Source organism: Leptopilina boulardi, unplaced genomic scaffold (assembly GCF_019393585.1).
Source record: "Leptopilina boulardi isolate dan_hultmark-lab unplaced genomic scaffold, ZJU_Lbou_2.1 LbouV2_121, whole genome shotgun sequence".
Taxonomy (NCBI): Eukaryota; Metazoa; Arthropoda; class Insecta; order Hymenoptera; family Figitidae; genus Leptopilina; species Leptopilina boulardi.
In genome coordinates, this window is record NW_026137665.1 from 2017279 (window position 1) to 2031913 (window position 14635).

General features: G+C 21.3%; 1 protein-coding gene across 2 annotated transcripts; it reads left to right on the plus strand.

Moving 5' to 3' along the window:
- The first annotated feature begins 271 nt into the window (after positions 1-271).
- LOC127286326 (uncharacterized) lies at positions 272-12623 on the plus strand. 2 transcript variants are annotated; one of them, XM_051312727.1, is made up of 5 exons: positions 272-593; positions 1475-1639; positions 8378-8619; positions 10815-10983; positions 12296-12623. In XM_051312727.1, exons 1-5 carry the CDS (start codon positions 437-439, stop codon positions 12451-12453), a joined length of 891 nt encoding a protein of 296 aa, XP_051168684.1. In that variant the 5' UTR covers positions 272-436; the 3' UTR covers positions 12454-12623. The 2 variants fall into 2 exon arrangements, with proteins under 2 accessions (XP_051168684.1, XP_051168678.1); XM_051312721.1 differs by having other exon boundaries at positions 274-593; positions 1475-1657.
- Positions 12624-14635: the final 2012 nt, after the last annotated feature.

Consider the following 14635-nt stretch of genomic DNA (forward strand, 5'->3'; position numbering starts at 1 on the left):
AAATTGTAATAAATGTTTTGCGGAGGGGAAAGAATAAAATTTCAGAAGTCATCACTGCACTTTTACCTTTTCCGCCATTCTCTTATTTAAAAAAGAAATTTTTCATCAACTCTAAGAAAAAATTAATTTATTAAATAAAAAATAGTATTTTTTTTTGTTAAAATTATTCAAAAATTGAATAAACTGTTCATCTCTAAAAATAATTCAATATAATATTTAAAAAATTCTTTCAATTTCATAATTAAGACGCACCCTTAATAATACAGCCCTGATCAGGTCCAGTGTGTCAGTGTTGGTATAAGTTGAAATCAGTTGAATAAATGCGTCTGTTGTATGACACATGCGTAAATGCATAATTTTGAATGATTATTTCTTTAAAAAACAATAAATAAGTTAATGTGTTATTAATATTTTAGAAATATTTATATAAGTGCAAATGGATGCTATACAACGAAAACGTGACAAAGCTCGCCTTCGAGTAAGAAAATTCCGAGCAATAAAAAAAGCTTTACAAGAAATTGAAGAACCAACGAATGCTCAGGATGAGTCTTTAGGTTCTTTTTCAATAAAAAGTGAAGATCTTGATATTGAAGGTCAGCTATTAAATATTATTATTGTTTTAAAGACATTTGAATAAATGTAAAAATAAATAACTTTTCAAATATATTATAATAAAGTAAGTTTTAATTTTTGAAAGGAATTCGTATTCGTACTATATAATATACATGCTTTTAAGTAATTTAATTTGTTTAAACGATTGTTTAAAATATTGTATATAATATTGTAAAGTAGACTAAATTGAAATATATTTTATTTACCTTTTTTTTATTATATCCATGAATAAGACAGATATTTTGAAATATTTGAAATTAAGAATTTCTAGGTTATGTCAATCAAAACAAATCCTTTTTAGCGCATTGTACATATAGAGAAATAAAACCAATTAGATTTTGATAAGGGTTTTATGTTTTTAATGTTATCAGTGGTAAGATTTAGTTTATTTTTGTTATTTGTATATAAAAAAACTAAAACTATCGTAAACTAACCTGGACTTCTATACTTTCCGGATTATATCATTAATCGTACATACATATTCTCTGAATAATATAAAATATGCTTCTTTATAAAAATAAAAAAGACAAATAAAATATAAATTATGCCTCAACATATGCGGTATTTTAATTTTATTTTATATCTAAATATCCTAATAATTTGGGAATTATGATTTTTCACCTCTGTCTTTTCCTCTCATTAATGTTTGTTAATAAATGTAGAATTTTTAAAATAATTTTTTTTTTTCAACTATGATAATTTCATTTTAATATGATAATTTTAATTCTTATTTTTATATTTGTATTTTTAAACATTTACACACATTTTTTATATGTCTTCTCGTCTAAATTGATATATATATAATTAAGAAATATAATTTTTTAATATAAAAAAATTAATAGATTTAATGATTTTTTTTCAGATTCAATGGGAATACCATCAGCAAATCCTCCATCTAATTTTGAATTTGTGGATTTCGCCATTTCTGAATTGCAACCAATTCTCGCGAGAGATTTTGCTCTTCAAGAAAAAGAAACAGAAGTTGAACAACAACAGAAAAAACGTCTTAAACAAGAAGAAGATGAAAGTAATCGCTATTCATCCAGTAAATATCAAAATGTTTCATTTCTAGAATTTTAAAATATTAAAAATACAAAATTCATTATATTTCATCTTAAAGTCGTTGCGATCTATTTTTATAGAAAAATCTCATATAATCACTTTTTTCAGAGATGTAATAATTTAAATCAGTCTTTAATATTAAAAAATTTTTAATTTTTTTTTTTTTTTTTATTTAATATTTTATGAGTAAGGCTTTGCCAAACGGATCGGGTAAAATTAAAAAATTTCTCTTTTCAATGAAACATTTTTTTTTCTTATCCTTATATGATAAAAATAATGTCATAAAATTTTTAGAGCAAAAAAATTTTTTTTTTTGTTAAAGTTACTAACAATTGAAATTTTTAACAGTGTTAAATGAAAATATTTTTTTCTCGGGTTCTTTTTAACCAATTTTAAATAACAAAAAAGTGTTATTTTCTTGTCTTGAAATGTAGAATTTAAAAATATTTTATGTCATTCTTTGTTATAAAGAAATTAAAGATTAATATTATCAATAATAATTTAATTTATTAGAATATTATTACATATTAAATAATAATAATGAAAATTATATGTTTACAGGCCTCGAATTATACGACTTTTTCCGACTTTTTTCAAAAGTACGACTTTTATCGACTTATTTTAATAAAATTCGACATTTTTTTACATTTGAAAAAAAATGTAAATAAAATACATTTTTTTAGTATAAAATTTATATCTTCTTCAGATCTTCTTCAATTCAATTATTTAACAAATTTTGAACTAAAATGATTCTTCACTAAATTAATTATTTTTAATAATTTTAATGAAATACATCACAAATTCAATTATATCAAAATTATGTTTCAATTAAAATTTTTATGAAATTTAACAATTGTTTATAATTAAAAAAAAATATCACAATAAAATTGAATTATTTTTTAAAAATTTCAATTCAAAATAAACTAAAATTCAATTATTACCCGAAATTTTAATTCAAAATCAATTAAATTTCAATAATTATCCAAAATTTTCAATTTAAAATTTAATTATTTACCTACTTTTCTATTTAAAATGAAATAAAATTCAATTATTTTCTAAAATTTCTATTCAAAATTAATTATCCAAATTTTCAATCAAAAATGAACTTAAATTAAATTATTATCCAAAATTTCAATTAAAATTCAATTATTTCCCAAAATTTTCAATTCAAAATGAACTGAAATTCAATTATTTTCCAAATTTAAAGTCAAATAGTATTTCATTATTCTCAAAAATTTGAATTTAAAAGCATCTGAAATTTAATTATTTCTAAAATTTTCCATCGAAAATTTTTTTTTTTTGAAATTTAATAATTTCAATTATAACTCTAAGGAAATTCAATTATTTTTAACTATTTTAATAATATTCTTTGAAATTTCAACTATCTGAAACCATTTTTCAATTAAAAATGATTTTCAAATTATTGTATTTTATTCCATTTTCTAATAAATTTTTAGTGAAATCATCTAAAATTTTAATTACAAAACACTTAAAGTTTCAATAAATTTCCAAAATCTCAATTTTAAATCTTTGAAAATTCAATTAAATTTAAAAAATGTTTTCCAAAAATTGTTTGATAAATTATTTTTAGTTCTGTAAAATTTAATAATTGTTTGAAAATTAACAATATCTTTTGAAATTTAATTATTTCTAAAAATTTCAACTTTAACCCTTCGAAAAGGATTATTATTAAAAAAAAATTTTTATTTAAAAATCTGTAAAATATTTTTGTTAAAATAAAAAAGAAATCCACTTTTTTTTGGAATATAAATCGACTAAAACGACTTTTTGTGTCTTTAAGTTGATTCGAGGCCTGTGTTTTTATAATTAATATTTAATAGGTAATCGTTGGCCCCTGGTACCTTAAAAATTAATTTTTAAAAATAAATTTTTTTCAAATTACTATCTTGTACGAAATTTTCTGGCGCATCTTTTTTCTCATCATAAATTTTTTGTATTTGTATACAATTTTTGAATCAATATACAACTTTAAAAAAACTTTAGTTGGTAAACGTTGTGTACTTCAGCTTCGTGAATTGAATTTTCGAATTTGGAATTTTAAAGAAACTTATTCCGAAATTTGGAAACACAATTATACAACTTTGGCAAAAATGAGAAAAAGAATTGTCAAAATTTGACACGTCATAAGATTACTATTCAAAAAAACACGTGAAATCAGAAAAGGCCAACTTCAAGTTAGGACAGAAGGACAGACCAAGCATTTTATTATTATATAATTATTGCATTTTTAAAAATCAACAATTAATTTGAGAAACATGAATTATCGGATGTTTTTTAAATTATCATTTTTATCAGCCCTGCATTGTTGATAACTGTACAGTTCATTTTTGACAATTATTTTTTAAAAATTTATACACTACCGTCCGAAATTGTGCGAACTCTGCTTTTTCAACAACTATAAAACTGTTCAAATCTTCAAAAATATTAAAACTAAAATTTTTTCCTCTTTATTTTATTAAAGTTAATAAAATTCTGAAAGAAATGACACCTTGACAAAGAGAATATGTTAATTTTTCAATTAGATATCTAAGAAAAACCCAATTTTCAATGTTTTTACTATTTTTTTATTTCTCTGGCAAAAATTAATATTTTTAAACGTTCTTAGGCTCATTGAAATCGTATTTTGTTATGCAATTCAAATTATATAAAACAATTCATGTACACATTCTCCCCTAGCGTATGCAAACCGTGAAATTTGGCTCATAAAATGTCAAAAAATTTAAATTTAATTCTACAATAAAATATAATGTTTAAAAATCAAGTAAATATATCATTCTAAACTTCTCTGATTTATGTAAGTAAATTTATGATTTATACATTTTACTGATCATTTTTTGTCATATAAATATTAATCACAATTTTTTGACATTTTATGAGCCAACTTTCACGGTTTGCATACACTGAAAGAAATTTCATAGGAAAAAATAACAAAATGCGTATTACATTTTAATATATTCTTTTAGAATTTAGGGAAAAGTGTACTTTTTATTAAAATTCAATATACTTTATATTAAAGTTCCAACTTAAAATCTTTTTTCAAATATTAATAATTATTGTAGAAAGAACGTAAAAAGATTACCAATATTTGAAAATATTATATTAAATTCTCATAGAGTTGTTGCATTATATGGAATGTAGCGTTCTAATATTTGTAAAACTTTATACGAAAAATTCAGAATGTCGGAAGAAAAGGGAAAAAAAGTGGAAACTCGGAGACTCGGACGTTTCCGTTAATTCTCGGGAGGAAGAGGAGTGAGACTAGGAACAACACATTCACACTTACGATACAGGTTAACACACATACTAATGAACACGCACGTTCATTTCGCTTATACATAGACATTACACGATCGCAACGAAACCTACACTTACAATTCTATACGCATAACGATAAATTTCGCTGGGGGTCGGCATATATCGTTTTCTTATATACTAACTACTGAATATTTTTACCACTTGCGAGAAAGAAGTTTACTTATAATAACTTAATAATAAAAAATAGTTTACTAGTGCCAATGGTGTAATTTTATAGAGGTTACGCTGGGTTCATTTTTATTATTAATTGTTTATATAGATTTTTCTTTTTTTTCAGATTAAAAATTATGATTGTTATAAAAATTTTTATTGCAAATAAAAATCAAATAATTGTAAAGATGACATCAAAAAATAATAATTAATAAAAATAATAATAAATTTAATAATTATAAATGTTTTCTGTGGCACTATAAACATTTGAAACACGTGTGTTGACAGTTGATAGGTACGTTCTGCTGGTTAACAACACTTTCGAAAATCGGATCAAGTCGTAGAAGTTCGAGTAGGACACGAAGCCGCAAACAGACAGAACTTCGGTTAAATTCGTAGTCACTCGGGAAAATCCGTGACTTTTAATATAAAGTTTTACAAAATGTGAAATAAGTATACGGATATATGTTATTTTTCTTACTATTTTGTGAAATTATTTATTATAATATTTCGTATTCTGTGAATTCATAAAGAAAATACTAATTTTTAAAATAAATATACTAATTTTTATTTCTTAAAATAATAGTTACTCTTAAATTCATTATATATTTTCATAAAAACTGTAATAGTAATCAGTATAGGTGCACTTTTTCCCTAAATTGTAACATTTATATTAAACTCTAATATGAGTTTAATACTTAGTAGTATGAATTTTCTTTCAGTGTACGCTAGGGAAGAATGTGTACATGAATTGTTTTATATAATTTCAATTGCATAACAAAATACGATTTCAATGAGCCTAAGAACGTTTAAAAATATTAATTTTTGCCAGAGAAATAAAAAAAATAGTAAAAACATTGAAAATTGGGTTTTTCTTAGATATCTAATTGAAAAATTAACATATTCTCTTTGTCAAGGTGTCATTTCTTTCAGAATTTTATTAACTTTAATAAAATAAAGAGGAAAAAATTTTAGTTTTAATATTTTTGATGATTTGAACAGTTTTATAGTTGTTGAAAAAGCAGAGTTCGCACAATTTCGGACGGTAGTGTATTAACTTGAAATTTGAATTTAAAAATTTTTTGTTCCATTAATTTAATAATCAATTAATATTTATGGCATTTTTGGGAACAAAAGAGAAAATTAATCATTTAACATTTCGAGATTATCCTCATCAGAATTTATTATTCTAGAAAAATATATTTAAAAAAATGTTACATACATGTAATTTTAAGGTTGTAGAAAATTTTTAAAAATTGCAAATTAAAAGAAAATACAACTAACCATTAATTCTAACAATTTCAAAAAATTGAAAATGAAAATTGGTTTTAGTGTCATTGATTTTTCAAGTTTGGATAATCATTTTAAATTTTTAAATTGACAAAATTAACGGTTAGTTATATTTTCGGTATTTTCATGCCTCGGATCGACTTAAAGGCATTAAATTTTACAGAACTAAAAATAATTTATCAAATAATTTTAGATAACATTTTTTAAATGTAATTAAATTTTCAAAGATTTACAATTAAGATTTTTGAAATTAATTGAACTTCAAGTGATTTTTAATTAAAAAATTTTTTTTTTTCACTAAAAAATTTATTAGACACTGCAGACAAAAATACAATAATTTGAAAACCATTTTTAATTGAAAAATGGTTTCAGATAGTTGATTTTTCAAAGAATATTATAAAAATAGTTAAAAATAATTGAATTTCCTTAGAGTTATAATTGAAATAGTTCAATTTCAAAAAATTTTAGAAATAATTAAATTTTAGAAGCTTTTAAATTCAAATTTTTGAAAATAATTGAATTATAATTCAATTTTAGTTGATTTTTGATTGAAAATTTTAATAATAAATAATATTGAGTTGAAATTTTTGAGAATAATTGAATTTTAGTTGATTTTTAATTGAAAATTTTAAAAATAATTGAATTTTCTTTGATTTTGAATTGAAATTTTGGGAAATAATTGAATTTTAATGGAAATTTTGATTGAAAATTTTGATAATAATTAATTTTGAATTGAAATTTTGCGTAACAATTGAATTTTAGCTGATTTTTAATTGAAATTTTTGAAAATAATTCAATTTTATTTGATTTTGAATTGATTTAAGATTTTGAATTAAAAATTTTTGGTAATTTTATTTGATATTTTTTAAAAATTTTAAATAATTGTTAAATTTTATAAAAATTTGAATTGAAAAATAATTTGAAATAATTGAATTTGTTATGAATTTCATTAAAAGTATTAAAAATAATTAATTTAGTGAAGAATTTTAGTTAAAAATTTGTTAAATAATTGAAATAAAGAAGATCTGAAGAAGATCTGCATTTTATACTAAAAAAAATATATTTTATTTAAAAAACTTTTTTAAAAATGTAAAAAAAAGTCGAAATAATCGCATTTTATTAAAATAAGTCAAAAAAAGTCGTATTTTTGAAAAAAAGTCGGAAATAGTCGAAAAAGTCGTATAATCTGAGGCCTGTATTTTCTTTCAAATTGCAATTTTTAAAAATTTTTCTACAACCTTAAAATTTAAATTTTTTTTATAATTTTCTATATTAATAAATTCTGAGGATAAAATCGGTACCGATCTCGAAACATGATTGTTTTCTCTTTTATTCCCAAAAATTCCATAAATATACACATTGCTAAAGTCCACGATTAAAAATAAATTAATTTTTAAGATAGAAAATTGAAAACAAAATTTATATTTTTTTTACAATTTGTTGATTAATAAAAATTGCAAGACAAATATTTTTGAGACAAAAATTCATAGAATTTTTTAATCAAAAATGTATATTTTTAAAAATTGTTGATTATAATCGTTGTGAACTTCATCATCGTAAATATTAATTGATTATTAAATTATTATTATTATTATTGGGAGAAAAATATCAATTTTGAAAATTCGAATATTACAGATTTTTTTTAAAAACAGACCGCAATGACTTTATGTGAATTATAATAAATTAAAACATTAACTATAAAATTGAATAAAATTTTTGTTTTTAATTTTAATGTTAACGAGACATTTAATAATGTTGATAATAATTATTTTGTCGTATTTGATGTATGATATTAATTTTAAAAAAAGATCTCAAAATTAAAAATAAAATCTTGACAATAATTTATTTATAATTTTATAATTATTCTAAAATTGTGGATTAAACAATTTTTGTTTATTTATCCCCTTTGTTATGTATTAAATTGCAGATTTCCAAAAATATGTTGTGAAAGAATTGATAAGAATCCGATCGCAATTAGAGGATATACAACATGGTCAACAACAATTGGCAAATAAATTAAATTCTGCTGGTGTCATTGAACCAACACCATTGGATGCAATTGACAAATTTATGGAAGAATATTCACTCACATTACCTTTTAAAACCGTTGGAGATTTTGAACGTTTCGATGTAACTTTAGCAGCAAATCCAACACTACGAGCAAAGTTTGTAAGTTAAATTTCAATATATTTTAAAATTTAATTTTTTTTTCTTAACCATTTTTTTAGTAACTAAAACATTGGACAAAAATTTTGAAATTTTAATACGCTAACTCGAAAAATTTCTTACTTCAGCTTCGTTTCATCATATAAATTATATTTATTTTTTGCAATTTTCATACATTACTCTAAAAGTTTCCTATTTTTATATTTCTCTTATTTCACTTAAATATTTTTTAACATTACTGTGGAGTATGTATTATAATAAAAAAATTTTTAATATTAAATTAAAAATTTGATAATGAACATTGAAATATTCTCAGAATTTGAATTAACCTTTATTTATAAATAACAAAAGAAACACTTGTTATAATAAAATTAAATTTTCATTTTACTAAAAAGTGATTTCTTAACATTTTTTTTTTATTTAGTAACTAATAAAATTTGTCACGAAATTACGATAATCTAAATAAAAAATAAACTAATGAAAATGCAATTTTTTGAAAATTAACTCCATTTTTCACAAAATATAAAAAAAAAAGATGAAAAATTATAAAGAATTTTTTTCACCTAAATTCATAATAAATGTGAAAAAATTCGTTTAGAATCACCAAAATTTTTCTTTTGAGAAGAAATCATTGTCAATCATTGAATTTTGTCATAATTAAATTTCAAAAAAGAAAATTTCAACTATTCAAGAAAAAAATTGAACAATAAATCGAAACAAAAGTTATTGTCCAACTACATATTTTTGAAGTTTTAAATAAAATAATAATTACATAAACTTTAAAAGTATTTAATTGGAAGTTTAAACAAATTAATTTTTCGGCTTTTTAATAATTAAAACTTTTCATTTAGGCAATATAACCAAAAATTTAATAATCGTTTCGTAAAATAATAAATTTTTTATCTTTATCCAAATAATATTTTTAATGATTCAAAGTGTTGAAAATAAAATTACTCACACTTTTACTGAAAAATATGTTTAATTAAAATTATTATTTTTTTTTTATTTTGAAAATACGAAAATATGATAATATGAATTTGGACTAACTTTAAGGTCATGTAATTGTTGTGATTCCAATTGTAAATGTTCTCCGTAGATTTTCTCGAGAAATACTCGATAGATTTAGCTAAAATTTTGCAAAGAACTCAAAAATACGGGATTCATTGTCATGTGGCAGCGATTCCTTATGTTATTTTTGAGTTCTTCACAAAATTTTAGCTCAATCTATCAAGCGTATTTTGCGAGAAAATCTGCGTATAACTTATTTACATGTGAAATCACAACAATCACATGACCTTAATTGTTTTGACTGTCCTTCAAATTTTTTTTAAGGCCATGTTAAAAACAAGTATAGCGTTATCACAATTAACCAGAAAAAATAGAATATCAAGAAATCGACAATTTTTAAGGATGTCCAACAAAAAATTGTTTTGTTTTTTTAATTCATTTTTTTCATTTGTATAAAAAATTGTGATTCAAAAAACTTTTTTAAAAATATGTATTTACTCCGTGGTACAAAGCTATTTTTAAAAAAATGATGACCTTAAGATAAATAGTTTTTAACGCAAACAAAAAGTATAAGAAAATTTAATTTCAATCCATTTTTTGGAAACCATCATTTTTGAAAAAATAATGTTATGTCAAAAACGTGCGTTAAATAATTTTCAACCAATTTTTATAAAGAATTGTTTTTTTTCATTCATTGAAACATTTTCGTAATTTTTTAATCAATGTTGTTAAAAGTACGCTGTTAAAAAATTATTTAATAAAAACAATTTCCTTTTTTTTCTAATTATATTAAATAAAATATTTTTTACATTAAAAAATTCAGATTGTGAAGAATATTTCAAGGAGCTATTGTTTATAAAAATAGGATAAAAATTGCGTTTTTTCTCTAAGGTGAAAGAAAACAATCAAAATTTCAACAAAAAAAAAGTTATTTAATCAAAAATTTTGAAACATGATTTTTTCTAAAAAATAGATAATTATATATCTTTCAAAATTGACTGAAATTTTGATTTTATTTTAACTTGCGTTAAAAACATAGTTGAAATTTATTTTTTAATCTAAAGTTATTTTAAAGGTGACCATCGTCACATTTTTGATAGTCAAGTGGTATAATTATTATAAAAATTGTACATTAACAAAATTTTTTTTTTTTTTATATTAATTAAGAAATTATTTATTGTTTGCATCAGATGTCCTCGTTGTTAGATCTATTCGACAGAAATCATGTTGCAACAAAAACATTGGTAAACATAATGAAGAAATATATGTCTCGAGACGTTGCACTCAGCTACACTGCCGTTAAACCTGTTAAAGATAAATATGTCTTGAAGGGAACAACTTTCTGCAAATGCATTATAAGTAAGATATAATTTCAAAATTTTTTACTGTGAATTTTTTTTCAAATTCAAAAAGTATTCAAAGTTTTTTTTTTATTTTTTTAAATTTTCTACAAAGCTATCTTTATTTTATAATATTTCTTTTATAATTTTATTTTGAGTATTTTTTTTTAGGAAAATTTGGGAAATTGAACAAATTTACAAAATAAAGTCAATCATATAATTTCAGAATACGTAAAAAGTTTTAACAATATTTTTGTTTATAATGTAAAAATATTGATTTACGTTCAGGAATGTTGAAAAATAATTTATTAGTTTAAAATAGTTAATTAACATTAAATAGTTATATAACATTTCTAGAGATATTAATTTAGAGAACACAAAATTACAGATTTTCATCTTTTTTATGAATGATTGAATAATTCACCCAAGCTTCAATTTATTAAAATTTTTCATTGATTTAAAAATTATTTATAAAACAAGTTTTAATGAATCTAAATTTAATATGGAAATATCTAGACAAGAAACAATAAAAAATAAATAAATATTATATTTATTAATTTGAAAAAATAAGAAATTTTAGATAATTTTGATTATTCAGTATGTTGAAAGAAAAATAGGTCAAACCACTGAAAATCATCTGAAAATAATTGCTGGTTTATTTTTAAAAAATTCAGTTTTAATATTATGTAAAACTAGATGAATTTCTGAGTATATTGGTAATAATATTATCGTGTAAATTTTATTTCTTTTGAAATTATTATTAATTCAAAGTAGGTGGTTCACGATGTGATTTCGTAACCTTAAATGTTGCACTTTTTTTTGGAAACATTATTTAACAACTATAAAATATTAGATTTTATTATTTACTAGAAACATTATTTTATTTTTAAATATTGATTCGAATTTGAAAATTTTTTTAGTAAAAAAATTTCACAATTTTTCGAAGCTTGTAACTTTTTTCTGGAAACTTAAAAAAAAACAAAATCGTACCTTTCACCCTGAAAAAGTCAAATTTATTTTTGATTTTCACTGTTTTTGGTGAAAAAAATTTTGTTTTTTTAAAATGCATATCCCAGTTTTTGAATAATAATATTTTCAAAAAAAAAAGTGCAACATTCACATCGTGAACCTTCTACTTTTAATAAATTATAATTTAAAACGAAAGAAAATTTACACGATAATATTATGACCAAAGAACTTAAAAATTCACCTAATTTCAAAAATATTAAAATTAATTTTTTTTTTTTAAATCAACTACTCTTAGATTATTTTTAGTGGTTTGACGAGTAAAATTAACAATTGCCATATGAGGATTTAATTTTATTTTTCAGGCGTACTATTGAAAAATCATATCGATAAAAATACAGGAATTAAAGCAACTGAACATAATTTATTATCGGCATTAGGATCAGTTTTGGCAAATGCTAAGGATTGGGAAGGTTACAGAGCCAGAAGATCTAAACCTGTTCCAAGATATGACGATTTTTAATTACTATTATTATTAATATTATTAATAAAATATATTATAACTTACACATATATACGTATTATGTGTGTGTATATTGATTCATTTATCTTTATGTGTATTGTGTTTCATTTTAAATGAATGAGATTGTAAAACATTTCAATCTAATAAATGGTATTGTTTGTAATATGAAAGCACTGTAAATCACTTTTTCCCATATAAAGTAGAAAAAAAAATTCTTTAAATCTTTTACCTATATTTTTCTCAATATTCATCGTCCTAATAAATAATTTATTATTTTAATAAATTATGCCAGTTTGGAACAGGAAAAGCATTTTTTCTTGTTTCAAAATGCCAAATTATTTTTAAAAATTATTCTATAAAAGTTAAAAATACAAACACAATTTTTTTTTTGATAAAATTATTTTCTTTACAAATTCATAAAAATTTGAAAATATCGTTTATTTAATTTTCAACTGACAAGCAGGGGAAAAAAACGATCATCATTATTGAGGTATTATTTTTAGATTTAATTTGATGCTTTTCTTTTTTTTTTTTTTTTAATGTTTATTGCATTTGCATGAAAATGTACTAATAAATGGGACAGAAATGAAAAAATGAAAATGTTTATAGTTCTTATAGGCATGAATGAATTTTTGCTATATAAATATCTATTCTTTGAACTAATTCATTTTCTTTTTTTTTCAGGTTTTGGACATTATTCAAGGACAAAACTACTAAAATTTATGGATCAACGTACACGTTATGTAAATACAATGAACGATAAAAAATATCCCTGTGGATCATGTACGAGTGTTTTTCGCCATAAAAACAGTCTCATGACGCATTTACGTTATGAATGTCAACAACCACCTCGATTTAAATGTCCATATTGTCAATTTATTAGTAAAAAAACATCAAATGTACAGCAGCATATTCGACGAAAACATGAGGGTTTTAGAGTTTATGTGCACGATATTTATAATTTATAAAATACACATTCAATCAGGATTTCTACGGATTCTAGAAGTTGTTGAAAAAATTGGAAAAAAGGTTTTTTTTTTTTTTTATCAAATTATTCGTGATTTTGAAAAAAAATAATAATTTTTTTTATCCCGCCACCTGATTTTCTTTGAGGTGAAAAAATTGTATTTTTAAAAAATTTTTGAAAACATATTTATTCTATAGTTCAGAGCTATTTTAACAAATTTAAAGGTTTAAAGTAAAACGGAAAATGTAAATAAAAAAGCTGAATTTTTATGAAACTTGGTATATTTAATATGTGAGGCATTTTATATGAGAATACAAAGTCATGTCTCGGATTTTTCTTAAAATTAGGTAAATTGTAGTTATAGTGGTGCTAAATAAGTGTACAAATTTTGAATTTGAAATTTTTAATATTTTTCGAGATATTTACAATAACAAATTTGAGCAATATTTTTTTGCTTTACTTATAACTTTTTTCCTATTAAAAATATGAGAAAAATGTTGTAAATGTTTTTTACGCGGAAGATCTTAAACTTTTAGAAAAAAATTATTTTTTTTAAAAAATATTAATTTTTAAACAATTTGTTTAAAAAATAAAATTTGTTTATAACTTTTAAACATGTTCTCCCTCATTTAGAAGCGCGAAAAAAATCATGAATATTGTTTAAGTCATAATAAATCGATAGTTAAATTTTTGAGATGGCATTATTTTTTGTTTTCGAGATATTAATTAATTAACTAACAAAAGTTAATAAAAAATGAAATTTTTTACGAACAAATAAAATTAGAGTAATTTTAAAAAACACCATTAGAATGCTTATTAAAATCCGCATCCAACGAGCCATATATGAACTATTTCTAATAAACGTGTGTGAAATAAATAATTAATAACAAAAATTATTTAAATAATTAATAACAAAAATTATTTAAATAATTAATAACATTTGAAGCAATGAATATAAATCGTCAATTCTATTTTTATTTGGAAGATCATATAATTCTGTGTTAAATAAAATCAGTGTAAATAACATTTTTAACAAATTTAATTTATTAACTGATGATTATTGAAAATCAATGTTTCAGCACCCCACGACACAAGTTGGATGAGGCTGTCTACCTACTCGGCATGGTATTTTTCAGTCTTTTTCTAAATAACATTTTATAATTAATTTTTGATTCTTGGTAATACTTAATATTCTTTTTTTGACACAGAATTATA

Coding starts and splice junctions, on each gene's coding strand:
- LOC127286326 (XM_051312721.1), top strand. CDS start 437: ATGGATGCTATACAACGAAAACGTGACAAAGCTCGCCTTCGAGTAAGA. Junction 1,658..8,377: donor AAGTAATCGCTATTCATCCA/GTAAATATCAAA, acceptor ATTAAATTGCAG/ATTTCCAAAAATATGTTGTG. Junction 8,620..10,814: donor CAACACTACGAGCAAAGTTT/GTAAGTTAAATT, acceptor TGTTTGCATCAG/ATGTCCTCGTTGTTAGATCT.